General features: G+C 44.9%; 1 protein-coding gene across 1 annotated transcript in view; it reads left to right on the top strand.

Moving 5' to 3' along the window:
- The window catches only part of LOC120063983 (DDB1- and CUL4-associated factor 6-like), a 78,902-nt gene extending 69,400 nt beyond the window's left edge, over positions 1 to 9,502 (top strand). The window contains exons 15-18 of the mRNA XM_039014294.1: positions 2,027 to 2,183; positions 7,926 to 8,014; positions 8,441 to 8,546; positions 8,986 to 9,502. Of these exons, the coding sequence (XP_038870222.1) occupies positions 2,027 to 2,183; positions 7,926 to 8,014; positions 8,441 to 8,546; positions 8,986 to 9,044 (411 nt within the window). The 3' untranslated portion in view covers positions 9,045 to 9,502. The remainder of the gene's footprint in view (positions 1 to 2,026; positions 2,184 to 7,925; positions 8,015 to 8,440; positions 8,547 to 8,985) is intronic.
- The last annotated feature ends 4,592 nt before the right edge of the window (positions 9,503 to 14,094 follow it).

A 14,094-nucleotide genomic window follows, 5' to 3' on the forward strand; every position in this document is an offset into this window, starting at 1 on the left:
GGAAAATGTCAATAACTTTGTGCAGTTGAAAAAAACCATCAAGCGCTATGATGAAACTGTCTCTCATGAGGACCGCCACAGGAAAGGAAGACCCAGAGTTACCTCTGCTGCAGAGGATAAGTTCATTAGAGTTACCAGCCTCAGAAATTGCAGCCCAAATAAATGCTTCACAGAGTTCAAGTAACAGACACATCGCAACAGCAGCTGTTAGGAGAATGCGAGAATAAGGCCTTCATGGTCGAATTCCTGCAAAGAAACCACTACTAAAGGACACCAATAAGAAGAGACTTGCTTAGGCCAAGAAACATGAGCAATGGACATTAGACCAGTGGAATTCTGTCCTTTGGTCTGAGGGATCCAAATTTGACATTTTTGATTCCAACCACCGTGTCTTTGTGAGACGCAGAGTAGGTGAACGGATGATCTCTGCATTTGTGTTTCCCACTGTGAAGCATGGAGTAGGAGGTGTGATGGTGCTTTGCTAGTGATACTACCGGTGATTAATTTACAATTCAAGGCACACTTAACCAGCATGGCTACCACAGCGATACGCCGTCCCATCTGGTTCGCGCTTTTTGGGACTATAATTTGTTTTTCAACAGGACAATGACCCAAAACACACCTCCAGGCTGTGTAAGGGCTATTTGACCAAGGAGAGTGATGGAGTGCTGCATTAGATGACCTGACCTCCACAATCACCCGACCTCAACCCAATTGAGATGGTTTGGGACGAGTTGGACCGCAGAGTGAAGGAAAAGCAGCCAACAAGTGCTCAGCATATGTGGGAACTCTTTCGAGACTGTTGGAAAAGCATTTCTCATGCAGCTGGTTGAGAGAATGCCAAGAGTGTGCAAAGCTGTCCTCAAGGCATAGGGTGGCTACTTTGAAGAATCTCTCATCTAAAATATATTTTGATTTGTTTAACACTTTTTTTGTTTACTACATGTTCCATATGTGTTATTTCATAGTTTTGATGTGTTCAGTATTATTCTACAATGTAGAAAATTGTAAAAATAAGGAAACCCTTGAATGACTGGTACTGTGTATATATACAGTGCATTCGGAAAGTATTCAGACCCCTTGACTTCCACATTTTGTTACGTTACAGCCTTTTTCTAAAATTGATTAAATAAATATTGTCTATCGTCAATATACACACAATAGCCCACAATGACAAAGTGAAAACAGTCAGACCCTTTGCTATGACACTTGAAATTAAGCTCAGGTGCCTCCTGTTTTCATTGATCATCCTTGAGATGTTTCTACAACTTGATTGGATCCACCTGTGGTAAAATCAATTGATTGGAAATGATTTGCAAAAGCACACACCTGTCTATATAAGGTCCCACAGTTGACAGGGCATGTCAGAGCAAAAACCAAGTCATGAGGTTGAAGGAATTGTCCGTAGAGCTCCAACTCAGGATTGTGTCGAGGCACAGGTACCCAAACATTTATGCAGCATTGAAGGTCCCCGAGAACACAGTGGCCTCCATTTTTCTTAAATGGAAAAAGTTTCTTCCTAGAGCTGGCCGCCCAACCAAACTGAGCAATCGGGAGAGAAGGGCCTCGATCAGGGAGGTGACCAAGAACCTGATGGTTATTCTGACAGAGTTCCTCTGTGGAGATGGGAGAACCTCCCAGAAGGACAACCACCTCTGCAGCCACTCCTCAGTAAAATGCACATGACAGCCTGCTTGGAGTTTGCCAAGTCTCTGATTGTCCTTGAGTGGGCCAGCCAGAGCCTGGACTTGAACCCTTTCGAACATCTCTGGAGAAACCTGAAAATAGCTGTGCAGCGACACTCCCCATCCAACCTGATAGAAAAAAATGTATTTAATCAATTTTAGAATAAGGCTGTAACTTAACAAAATGTGGAAGAAGGGGTCTGAATACTTTCTGAATGCATTGTGTATATATACATATACATATACACACACAGACACACTATATATAAGTACGTTTCGAGATGCTTTGAAAGCATTTAACGTTCATTTATCTACGCCAATGATTTGTGTGTTCTCTGTAGATTAAGGAGTCGTGTTTCTGGGGAAACAACTTTGTGATGAGCGGTTCAGACTGCGGACACATCTTCATCTGGGACAGACACACGGGGGAGCACCTGATGCTGCTGGAGGCCGACAATCACGTAGTAAACTGCCTTCAGCCACACCCCTACGACCCCAGTGAGTTGTATTTATTTTGTATTCCTTATTTTACCAGGTCCGTTGACTGAGAATACATTCTTATTTACAGCAATGGCCTAGGGAAAGTAACAAAACATAGTAAAAATAATAGTTAACATACACAATGTATAAGCATGCAAATGTTTTTTTATACAAACATAAGATCAAGCATAGAATCATAAGAAACAAACACATTCTCGGTGATTTCCACAACCAGTTGGAGTAGCCAGCCAATTAGTAAAAGTAGCCAACCATGCTTCCAGGGCCCGTGTTAAGAAATGTATGCCGAACAATCTCTGTTTTGGTGGCCTCTGGTACATTCCAATGCTAGATTGTATTTTCAAACTGCAACTACCAGAAAATAACACTGATTAAATTGTTCACACTTTTACAGTGTTAGTTTTATCAGCTGTTGTACAATATGATATAAAACACAGGATAAACGTAATTTTGACTGCACTCGGCACTTAAATAGTCCTTAAGAGTCTGCTGACTTCCACAGGCTTCAGGCTTCCTTGAAGAGGTATTTTGTCAGCTATCTGCAATACAGGTATGATTGAAGAATGAAGCAGGTGTTAAACATGGACTTTGCTACACAGAAAGTAGCAATTGACTACTCCGTTGTCAACACTTTGATTTAAATCAGTAGACCTATATCAATATATTTTAAAACAATTCAATCTGTTTTCTTTTGTCATATTTTGGACCAGAGTGAGGCGCACTCTCCACTGCAATGAGAAGAATTCCACCGTCTTCATTGAATGTTTTCATAAGTTATCTGCAGATAATCGCCCAAAAGACTACCAGTATGCAAATTAGGAAGCCAAATGAACGGCTCTTACCGATGCGATTTCGGTAGGCTACTGACAAGTAATTTACTTTAATGTTACTGTCTGGCAAGTCCTGATGGACTACATTTCGAAAATACTATATTCTATATTTAGGTTACTTGTCCCGATGCGATACCATGGACATATAATTATGTTGTATGATTTATGGATGGCAAAGATATGAGATCGACTTTATTCAGTCTGTTCAACACATTTCATATACTACATGCATACACACACACACACACACACGATAACATACGCACTATACATACACATGGATTCAGTACTGTAGATGTGTGGTAGTGGTGGAGTAGGGGCCTGAGGGCACACAGTGTGTTGTGAATGTATTGTAATGTTTATTAAAATTGTATAAACTGCCTTAATTTTGCTGGACCCCAAGAAGAGTAGCTGCTGCCTTGGCAGGAAATGGGGATCCATAATAAATACAAATATTAAAGCTTGATGTTTGTCAATCAAAGCACAGTAAATAGCCTATGCGCCTCCACTCCGTGGCTGCATATGAAACACGCCAGGGTCCAACGTTAACTTTTTTCCTCAGTGGCCCGGTTGGGCCAGTTGGCCAAAAATACACTGACCCGAACAGCATTTCTACTTTCCCAGACCTGGTGTAATTCTTAAATGCATTGGGGTCATGTAGGGCCTATAGGTTGGTGGCTAGTCTCAGACGATCCCGCAGGTGATGACGCCGGATGTGGAGGTCATGGACTGGCGTGGTTACACGTGGTCTGCAGTTGTGAGGCCGGTTGGACATAGTGCCAAATTCTCTAAATCGACGTTGGAGGCGGCTTATGGTAGAGAAATTAACATTCAATTCTCTGGCAACAACTCTGGTGCACATTCCTGCAGTCAGCATGCCAATTGCACGCTCCCTCAAAACTTGAGACATCTGTGGCATTGTGTTGTGACAAAACTGCACATTTTAGAGTGACCTTTTATTGTCCCCATCACAAGGTGCACCTGTGTAATGATCATGCTGTTTAATCAGCTTCTTGATATGCCACACCTGTCAGGTGGATGTATTATCTTGGCAAAGGAGAAATGCTCACTAACAGGAAATAAGCCTTTTGTGCGTATGGAAAATGTATAGGATCTTTTATTTCCAGTCATAAAACATGGGGCCAACACTTTACATTTTGCGTTTATATTTTTGTTCAATTTAGCTGGGTCGCCCCTTCCTGCCGCTAGGGGTCCACCGCCCTGCAGCGCCCCAACCCAACACACCCCACTCAGCTTTAGGATCTTACTGAGACATTCATTATTGGTTTCAGGTGTGTTAGGCCAAGGCGACTACCCACAGGACGTCAGACCCACAGGGCCAGGACTGAGCAGCCCAGCAGCTAGGGATTGCCTAAATAGGTATCTCCCCTGACGTGGGCATGTTTTCAATACAGACTCCTTTTGTCGTACTGTATTCCATATAAGGCATCCAGACTTTATGCAGATTTTCCAGCATACGACTAATCTTGTAATTAATCCAATCTAGTGATACATAACTTGACATTTCTGTTATCCGTTGTGACATTGTGGGAGGATAACCAACCTTCCAATTAATGGCAATGCATTGCTTAGTTGCTATAAATTCTATCTTAGAGTTTCTTCTAATGTCTCCAGTATCAAAAGGGCTGCAGGAGGTATCTCAGATTTGAAGGATTCTTTCCCGCTGATGAAAGACAAGGGCCATAGGTTTCGAAAGCTGTATCGCAAGCGAGGATTATTGACATTTCTAAACGTTAAAACACAGTGATGGGATTGTAGTTCACATGTTGCTCCCAGCCTATAGACAGAAACTAAAACAGGAAACGCCTGTGCTCAGGTCTGTTCAACGCTGGTCCGACCAATCGGATTCCACACTTCAAGATTGCTTCGATCACGTGGACTGGGATATGTTCCGGATAGCCTCAGACAACAACATTGATGTATACGCTGATTCGGTGAGCGAGTTTATTAGCAAGTGCATCGGTGATGTTGTACCCACGGTGACTATTAAAACCTTCCCTAACCAGAAACTATGGATTGATGGCAGCATTTGCGCAAAACTAAAAGTGCGAACCACTGCTTTTAGTCATGACAAGGCGACCGGAAACAAACAGCGTAGCTATTCCCTCCGCAAGCCAATCAAACAAGCTAAGCGTCAGTATAGAGACAAAGTAGAGTCGTAATTCAACAGCTCAAACACAAGACGTATGTGGCAGGGTCTACAGTCCATCACGGATTATTAGAAAACCAGCCCCGTCGCGGACACAGACGTCTTGCTCCCAGACAAATTAAACAACTTCCTTGCTCACTTTGAGGACAATACAGGGCCACTGACACGGCCCGCTACTAAAACCTGCGGGCTCTCCTTCACCGCGGCCAACGTGAGTAAAACATTTAAACGTGTAAACCCTCGCAAGGCTGCCGGCCCAGATGGCATCCCTAGCCGCGTCCTCAGAGCATGCGCAGACCAGCTGGCTGGTGTGTTTACAGACATATTCAATCAATCCCTATCCCAGTCTGGTGTTCCCACATGCTTCAAGAGGGCCACCATTGTTCCTGTTCCCAAGAAAGCTAAGGTAACTGAGCTAAACAACTATTGCCCCGTAGCACTCACTTCCGTCATCATGAAGTGCTATGAGAGACTAGTCAAGGATCATATCACCTCCACCCTAGACTCACTCCAATTTGCTTACCGCCCCAATAGGTCCACAGACGACGACAATCGCAATCACACTGCATACTGCCCTAATCCATCTGGACAAGAGTAATACCTATGTAAGAATGCTGTTCATCGATTACTGCTCAGCATTTAACACCATAGTACCCTCCAAACTCGTCATTAAGCTCGTGACCCTGGGTCTTGACCCCGCCCTGTGCAACTGGGTCCTGGACTTCCTTACGGGCTGCACCCAGATGGTGAAGGTAGGAAACAACAACTCCACCCCGCTGATCCTCAACACTGAGGCCTCACAATGGTGCGTTCTCAGCCCTCTCCTGTACTCCCTGTTCACCCATGACTGCGTGGCCATGCACGCCTCCAACTCAATCATCAAGTTTGCAGATGACACTACAGTGGTAGGCTTGATTACCAACAATGATGAGACGGCCTACAGGGAGGAGGTGAGGGCCCTCGGAGTGTGGTGTCAGGAAAATAACCTCACACTCAACGTCAACAAAACAAAGGAGCTGATCGTGGACTTCAGGAAACAGCAGAGGGAGCACCCACCTATCCTCGGCGTACACATCATGGACAAACTGAAATGGTCCACCCACACAGACAGTGTGGTGAAGAAGACGTAACAGCGCCTCTTCAACCTCAGGAGGCTGAAAAAATGTGGCTTGTCACTGAAAACACTCACAAACTTTTACAGATGCACAATCGAGAGCATCCTGTCGGGCTGTATCACCGCCTGGTACGGCAACTGTTCCGTCCACAACCGTAAGGCTCTCCAGAGGGTAGTGAGGTCTGCACAACGCATCACCAGGGGCAAACTACCTTCCCTCCAGGACACCTACACCACCCGATGCCACAGGAAGGCCAATAAGATCATCAAGGACAACAACCACCGGGCAACTGCCTGTTGACCCCGCTATCATCCAGAAGGCGACGTCAGTACAGGTGCATCAAAGCTGGGACCGAGAGACTGAAAAACAGCTTCTATCTCAAGGCCATCAGACTGTTAAACAGCCATCACTAACATTGAGTGGCTGCTGCCAACATACTGACTCAACCTCTAGCCACTTTAATAATAAAAAATTGGATGTAATAAATGTATCACTAGTCAATTTAAACAATGCCACTTTATATAATGTTTACATACCCTACGTTACTCATCTCATATGTATATACTGTACTCTATACCATCTACTGCATCTTGCCTATGCCGCACGGCCATCGCTCATCCATATATTTATATGTACATATTCTTATTAATTCCTTTACACTTGTGTGTATAAGGTAGTTGTTGTGAAATTGTTAGATTACTTGTTAGATATTACTGCACGGTCGGAACTAGAAGCACAAGCATTTCGCTACACTCGCATTAACATCTGCTAACCATGTGTATGTGACCAATAAAATTTGATTTGAGGTAGTCATGGGCGACGCAAATTGCTTAAAACTGTAGGGAGAAGGCAGAATGCCACCTAGAGTTTGAGAGCTAGCTAGAGGCTAGAGCTGAACTGCCTGTGGTAGCTACTAGCTAGCTAATTCATTCACTTCAGTCGAGAGGGGGTGAAACATTAGCTAACGTTACATATCTGTTACACTACTAGCTCAGCACTGGGAATAAACACTAGTTTCGTTTTTTTTCTGTTAAGTCAAACAGCAGTTACTTTGCCAGCTACATCAGTCAACTAAAGAGTAGCCAGTTTCTGCTCTGCTTGTTTTTACAACTTGGAGAAAGCGCGCAACACATACACACTGACAGCAGCTGCCTCTGTTCAACTCTCCCCCTTGCCAGTCTTAAGGCAGCCTTTCGGCAGCGTTGCCTTCATACAGCCTGTCCGCAAGCTCTGGTGTCCACCCTGTCCTAAATCTCAGCCTACCCAACCACTCTTAGGCATACGCATTGCAATAACAGTGTAACACACACCTACCCTAGTTTTACCCCTACATCTAGTCTTACAGATACACCTCAACCACACCCCTGCGACCCCAGTAACACACACACCTACCCTTGTCTCACCACTACACCCACACCCCTACGATCCCAGTGAGTTTGTTTAGCTACATCTTCAGCCTTGTGTAGAGAGCCAATAACATCGCACACCCTACCTGATTCAGAGGGGTTGGGGTAAATGCGGAAGATGCATTACAGTTGAATGCATTCAGTTGTACAACTGACTAGGTATCCCCCTTTTACTGTATCGTACCTTATTGCCAATAGTTTGCGTCTCCTGTCTGTTCCAGTTCTTGCCTCGTCAGGGATCGACTACGACATCAAGATCTGGTCACCTCTGGAGGTGTCGCCATCGTTTAACAGAGTCCTAGCTGACGAGGTATGTTTGGTAAATTATTTATTCAATCTTAATGGCAGATGAGCAAGTAGACTGGGGTGCACTTCTGTCATCCAGTAGAGGGAGTGGATTCCCCACTGTGTGGGACTTCCTCTCTTCTCCATGAGCTGTCACAACAGCTGACTGGAGACGCCTTGCCCCAGGAGGCTTACATATCCCTCTCTGTTCTCTTCTCTCTATTCTCCCTCCTCCTCCCCATGCCCTCTTCTTTCTCTTTCTCCTTCTTCACCCCTGCTCCCTCTCTCACCAGTCCCACTCCCAACTCGTCAGTGATAGAAACCACATTCATTCTCTTTGATGCTTCTGACACAACAGAGATGATGAATTCAGAGGTCAACTACAAGGTTCACTGGTATATTTCACTTTCTTTCACCCTCTCTCTTTCTCTCACACTTATTCTCTCTGTAGGTGATCACGCGTAACGAGTTGATGCTAGAGGAAACCAGGAACACCATCACAGTCCCTGCATCCTTCATGCTGCGAATGCTGGCCTCCCTTAATCACATAAGAACGGGTACATATGCTCATTCACTCAGTTACATTTTGCTCGTAGTTTAGTGATATTAACTATATTTTGTGGCTTTTGCGAATTGGTTCAAATGGTCGTTTGAAAAGCAGTTGGCCAATGAACCAATAGAAAGTGCATGTGGAAGTATTTATGTTCTTATCGATGTACTTTGGGACCCTTGAGCCTGGGCTGAGTAAACCGCTTACCACCGGGAGATTAACTGGTTCATTCACTCAATTACCAGCACCCAGTTATGACGCTTCCACTACAGACCTCACAAGCTAGGTACAGTAGGGAATGTGATCTAGGTTGCGTTCATTAGGCACAAAATGGAAGAAAACCGTCTGAAATAGGGTAGAATTACCTGGACATTTTTGTTTTCCGTGTGCCTTAATGAACATAACCCAGGGGTTTATTACACACTTTTTTCCCTTCCTTTCCTCAGATCGCTTGGAGGGCGACCGCTCAGAAGGTTCTGGACAGGAGAACGAGGATGAGCAGTAGCTGCTCAGATGCCATTTTATTTGAAAAATAAAACAAGAACACTTTTCTTTTGCTCTAAAAAGCACTTGAAGATCTTGAGATTTGTACAAGTATTATGTAGAATATTTCCTTTTCTGAGCATTAGTTACATTTGTAGCCCTCTTCTTTTTTAAGACGACTTTCTTACTGGTGTGTCTGTATGAGAACTGCATCGAGAAAAATAACTGTGTGAATGCAAGCGCAAAGCCAGGCAATATATATAAAGTGGGGAATATTATTTAGATGACTGGTGCGTGAGGATGTTTAAAGTGCAATATTATTTTTGTCAGGAGCAGATGAGCTTTGATCAGTGTTACGGTGTGACATTTCTTATTTGTAGTGCAAGGCTGAGAACTCATGTTTATATACTGTACTTGCAGTTGTGCATGTAAACATAAGAATTATGCTTTAAATAAACCATGTTGTTGTTGAAAAATGTCTACGTATGCCTGTCTTGTGATTCTGTCCTGTAACAGTTATTACACAGGACAGCTGAACTCTCCTCTCGGCGTTGTTGAAGGATCCACACAACAGTTTAGGGATCCTGAATGTCGCCCAGGTTACAGGACAGATGGCTTGTGTAGCTGTTGGCTGAAGCACGAACACAGAATGGCCCGTTTACTCCATAACGTATAATTCATTTTAAAAGAGAGGACTCTATATACTGGAATAGAGAAAGTGACTGGTAGCAGGATTAATAATCGTGCAAACAAGGCTGAAAAGTGACTGGTAGCAGCAATATAGAAATACTTATGGTAATATACAGTGTAGAAAACATTAGGAACACCTTCCTAATATTGAGTTGCACCCCTTTTGTCCTCAGGACAGCTTTAATTCGTTGGCATGGACTACAAGGTGTCGAAAGTGTTCCACAGGGATGCTGGCCCATGTTGACTCCAATGCTTCCCACAGTTGTGTCAATTTGGCTGGATGTCCTTTGGGTGGTGGATCATTATTGTTGCAGTTATTGACACTCAAACCGGTGCGCCTGGCACCTACTACCATACCTCATTCAAAGACACTTAAATATTTTCTCTTGCCAATTCACCCTCTGAATGGCACAGATACACAATCCATGTCTCAAGGCTTAATACTTATTTAACCTGTCTCCTCCCCTTCATCTACACTGATTTGAAGTGGACTTAACAGGTAACATCAATAAGGAATCATAGCTTTCACCTGGTCGGTCTGTCATGGAAAGAACAGGTGTTCTTAATGTTTTGTACACTATATACATGAAAATAGAAGTGGCCGGTAGCAGGATAACAGATGGATATTAATATATACAGGTGAACAGGAGTAATAGGAATCAGAAGCAGGATAGCATGGATATGTACTAATGGCAATCAATGAAAAGCAGTGTAGTGGTAGTAATACATCTAATCAATAATCATTTTAGCAGAAGTGTAGGTGTGAGGGGATGGCCAGGGGATGGAAGCTGTTGAGGAGTCTGTTGGTCTGAGCCTTGATGCACCGGTATCGTCTGAGAGCATGGAGAACAGTCCATGTCTCAGGTGGCTGGAGTCTTTGGACATTTTTCGGGCCTCTCTAAGACTACCTGGCATGTACATCCTGGATGGTTGGGAGCTCACCCTCAGTTATACGCTAGGCCGTCCGCACCACCCTCTGTAGGGCCTTCCGGTCGAGGGGCGCTGCAGTTGCCATACCAGGGGGATACAACCAGTTAGGATGCTCTCGATAGAGCAGCTGTAAAAGTTCCTAAGGATCTGTGCTAAATCGTTTCAGCCTCCTGAGGGAGAAGAGGCACTGCTGTGCCTTCTTCATGACTGTGCTGGAGTGAGAGGACCAGTCATCAGTGATGTGGACACCAAGGAACTTGAAGCTCTTGACGCTCTCCACTGCAGCCTCGATGTTGATGGGGGTGTGCACCCGCTCCTGTTTCCTGAAGTCCGCAATCAGCTCCTTGGTCTTGCTGACGTTGAGGGAGAGGTTGTCCTGGCACCATACTGCCAGGTGTTTGACGACCTCTCTGTAGGCTGTCTCATCGCCATTGGTGATCAAGCCGACCACCGTCGTGACATCAGAAAACTTTGAGTTGGAGTCGTGCATGGCCACAGTTGTGTGTGAACAGGGAGTACAGGAGGGGGCTAAGCGCACACCCCTTGGGGGCCCCCTTGTTGAGGGTCAGCGTGGCAGAGGCGTTGTCTACTCTTACCACCTGGGGTTGGCCAGTCAAGAAGTTCAGGATCCTATGGTGTTTAATGTTGAGCTGTAGTCGATCAGCATCCTCACATTCTAGGTGGGAGAGGGCAGAGTTAAGAATTAAGAATGCGTTGTCTGTAGATCTGTTGGGGTGGTATGCAAATTGGAGTGGGTCCAGGGTGTCTGGGATGATGGAGTTGATGTGTGCCATGACCAGCCTTTCAAAGCACTTCATTAGTACAGATGTGAGTGCTACAGGGTGGTAGTCATTGTGGCAGGATGCCTTAAGAGTTTTTGGGGACAGGAATGATGGTAATCAGCTCGAAACGTGGGGATTACAGACTGGGACAAGAGGAGGTTGAAAATGTCTGCCAGCCTGCCAGCTGGTCTACGCAAGCCCTGAAGACTCCCTGGAATACCGTCTGGGCCTGCGGCCTTACGAGTGTTGACCCGTTTAAAAACCTTACGTCAGCCTCAGAGAGAGATCACCTAGTCCTCCAGATTTGACCCTCATGCAGGGCTCTGTTGTTTTTGTCTAAGCGTGCATAAAAAGGACTTTGTGATTAAATGTATTTGGTTACAGAGTATTGCAAGACATTTGCAAGACTAAACTGAATCTGGGAGTCATGGCAGTGAGCAAAATGATAGAAATATTGTTACCCAGCCAACTAAAACACAGAAAGCTTCTGCTATGTATAAAAAAACTTTAATACAACAGTACAAAATGTCTTAGGGCTGGATTCAGTCCAAATCACGGAAGATCCGCTTTAAAATGTAAAGGTAATTTCCGATTGAGCTAACATATGCATCGTTTACCGTGTATGCAGTCTCTGCGAATGCGGGAACACTGCCTTTGAATTTAAATCACGCTGTAAATGCTAATCTTCTGCGATATGGAATGAATCCAGCCCTTAGTGGAAATCAAAAGTGTACAATACCTTACGTTCTGGAGTATTGCTCTAACAATGCAGTACCATACTGGGACAGTGACACACAGATAAATACAGATATACACGAGGGCCAGTTTATTAGGTACAACACCCTTTTCATAAATGGTTCACTTCTACTGACATGTCCGTGGCTTGCTATATAAAGCAGACAGACAGGCATTGAGAAATTCAGTTACTGTTTGATTGAACGTTCAAATGGGCAAAACAAGTGACCTAAGCGACTTTGAGCGTGGTATGATCGTCGGTGACATGCGCACCGGTTCCAGTATCTCAGAAATGGCCGGCATTCTGGTTTTTCATGCACTACAGTGTCTAGGGTCTACCTAGAATGGTGCGACCCAACAACAAAAAAATTCAGTCAGCAGCAGTCCTGTGGGAGAAAACAGCTCGATGATGAGAGGTCGAATGGCAAGAATCATGCAAGCTAACAGGCAGGCCACAAACAGTCAAATCACGGCGCAGTACAACAGCGGTGTGCAGAACGGCATCTTGGAACGCACAACTCGTCGGTTCTTGTCACGGATATTGAAGAATATGACCACACCGGGTTCCACTCCTATCAGCTAAAGACAAAAAGAAGCAGCTCCTGTGGGAACGCGATCAACACTGGACAATTGAATGGAAAAACGTTGCCTGGTCCGACGAATCCCGGTTCCTGTTGAGTCATGCCGATGGCAGAGTCAGGATTTGGTGTCAGCAGCATGAGTGCATGGTCCCATCCTGCCCGGTGTCAACGGTACAGGCTGGTGGCGGTGGTGTAATGGTGTGGGGATTTCTTTCCTGGCTAACGTTAGATCCCTTGATACCAATTGAGCAATGTTTCTATACCCCAAAGAATTCAGGCTGTTCTGGAGGCAAAAGGTGGGTCCCGACCCGGTACTAGATGCGTGCACCTAATAAACTGAGGTAAACACCCCAAATTGCTAATAGGATCGACAGTTATTCTCTCAGGGTGAGAAATGGTGCTCTAGTGAAGTGATTCAGAATGTATAACGTGTTAGATATGTGATGATAACTATAGTGTTTGAACAAGGGATGGTAACCTTAGCCTGGCTTCAGATCAGTATGTGCTTGAGAGCACAGTCAGAGGCGTTGACTAAAGCAGCACTTACAGATCTGGGATCAGGTTAGGTGTCCCTCGCTACAGGGACATAGAGAGCCCACATGACATGTACCAGAAATCCTAACCAACAGAGTAACATTTTTGAAAAATACAGTAATACTGTAAGTGGCTTCATGTTGTCCTATTATGTGCTTGACTTTGTCAGTCTGATAAAATACCACAGTCCTGCAAAGCCTGCAGCTCACCCACACTAGGACCATTGTAGAGTAATACTGACAGGAGAGATACACTACATGACCAAAAGTATGTGGACACCTGCCCGTCAAAAATCTAATTACAAAATCATGGCCATTAAAATGGAGTTGGTCCCCCCTTTGTTGCTACAACAGCCTCCCATGTTCGGCGAACGCTTTCCACTAGACATTGGAACATTGCTGCTGGGAATTGCTTCCAATCAGCCACAAGAGCATTAGTGAGGTCGGGCATTGATGTTGGGCGATTAGGCCTGGCTCGCAGACAGCATTCCAATTCATCCCAAAGGTGTTTGATGGGGTTGAGGTCAGGGCTCTGTGCAGACCAGTCAAGTTCTTCCACACCGATCTTGACAAACAATTTCTGTGTGGACTTCGCTTTGTGCACGGGGGCATTGTCATGCTGAAACAGGCAAGGGCCTTCCCCAAACTGTTGCCACAAAGTTGGAAGCACAGAATCGTCTAGAATGTCATTGTATGCTGTAAGGTTAAGATTTCCCTTCACTGGAACTAAGGGGCCTAACCCGAACCATGAAAAACAGCCCAAGACCATTATTCCTCCTCCACCAAACTTTACAGTTGGCACTACGCATTGGGGCAGGTAG

Source organism: Salvelinus namaycush, chromosome 19 (genome assembly GCF_016432855.1).
Source record: "Salvelinus namaycush isolate Seneca chromosome 19, SaNama_1.0, whole genome shotgun sequence".
Classification (NCBI taxonomy): domain Eukaryota; kingdom Metazoa; phylum Chordata; class Actinopteri; order Salmoniformes; family Salmonidae; genus Salvelinus; species Salvelinus namaycush.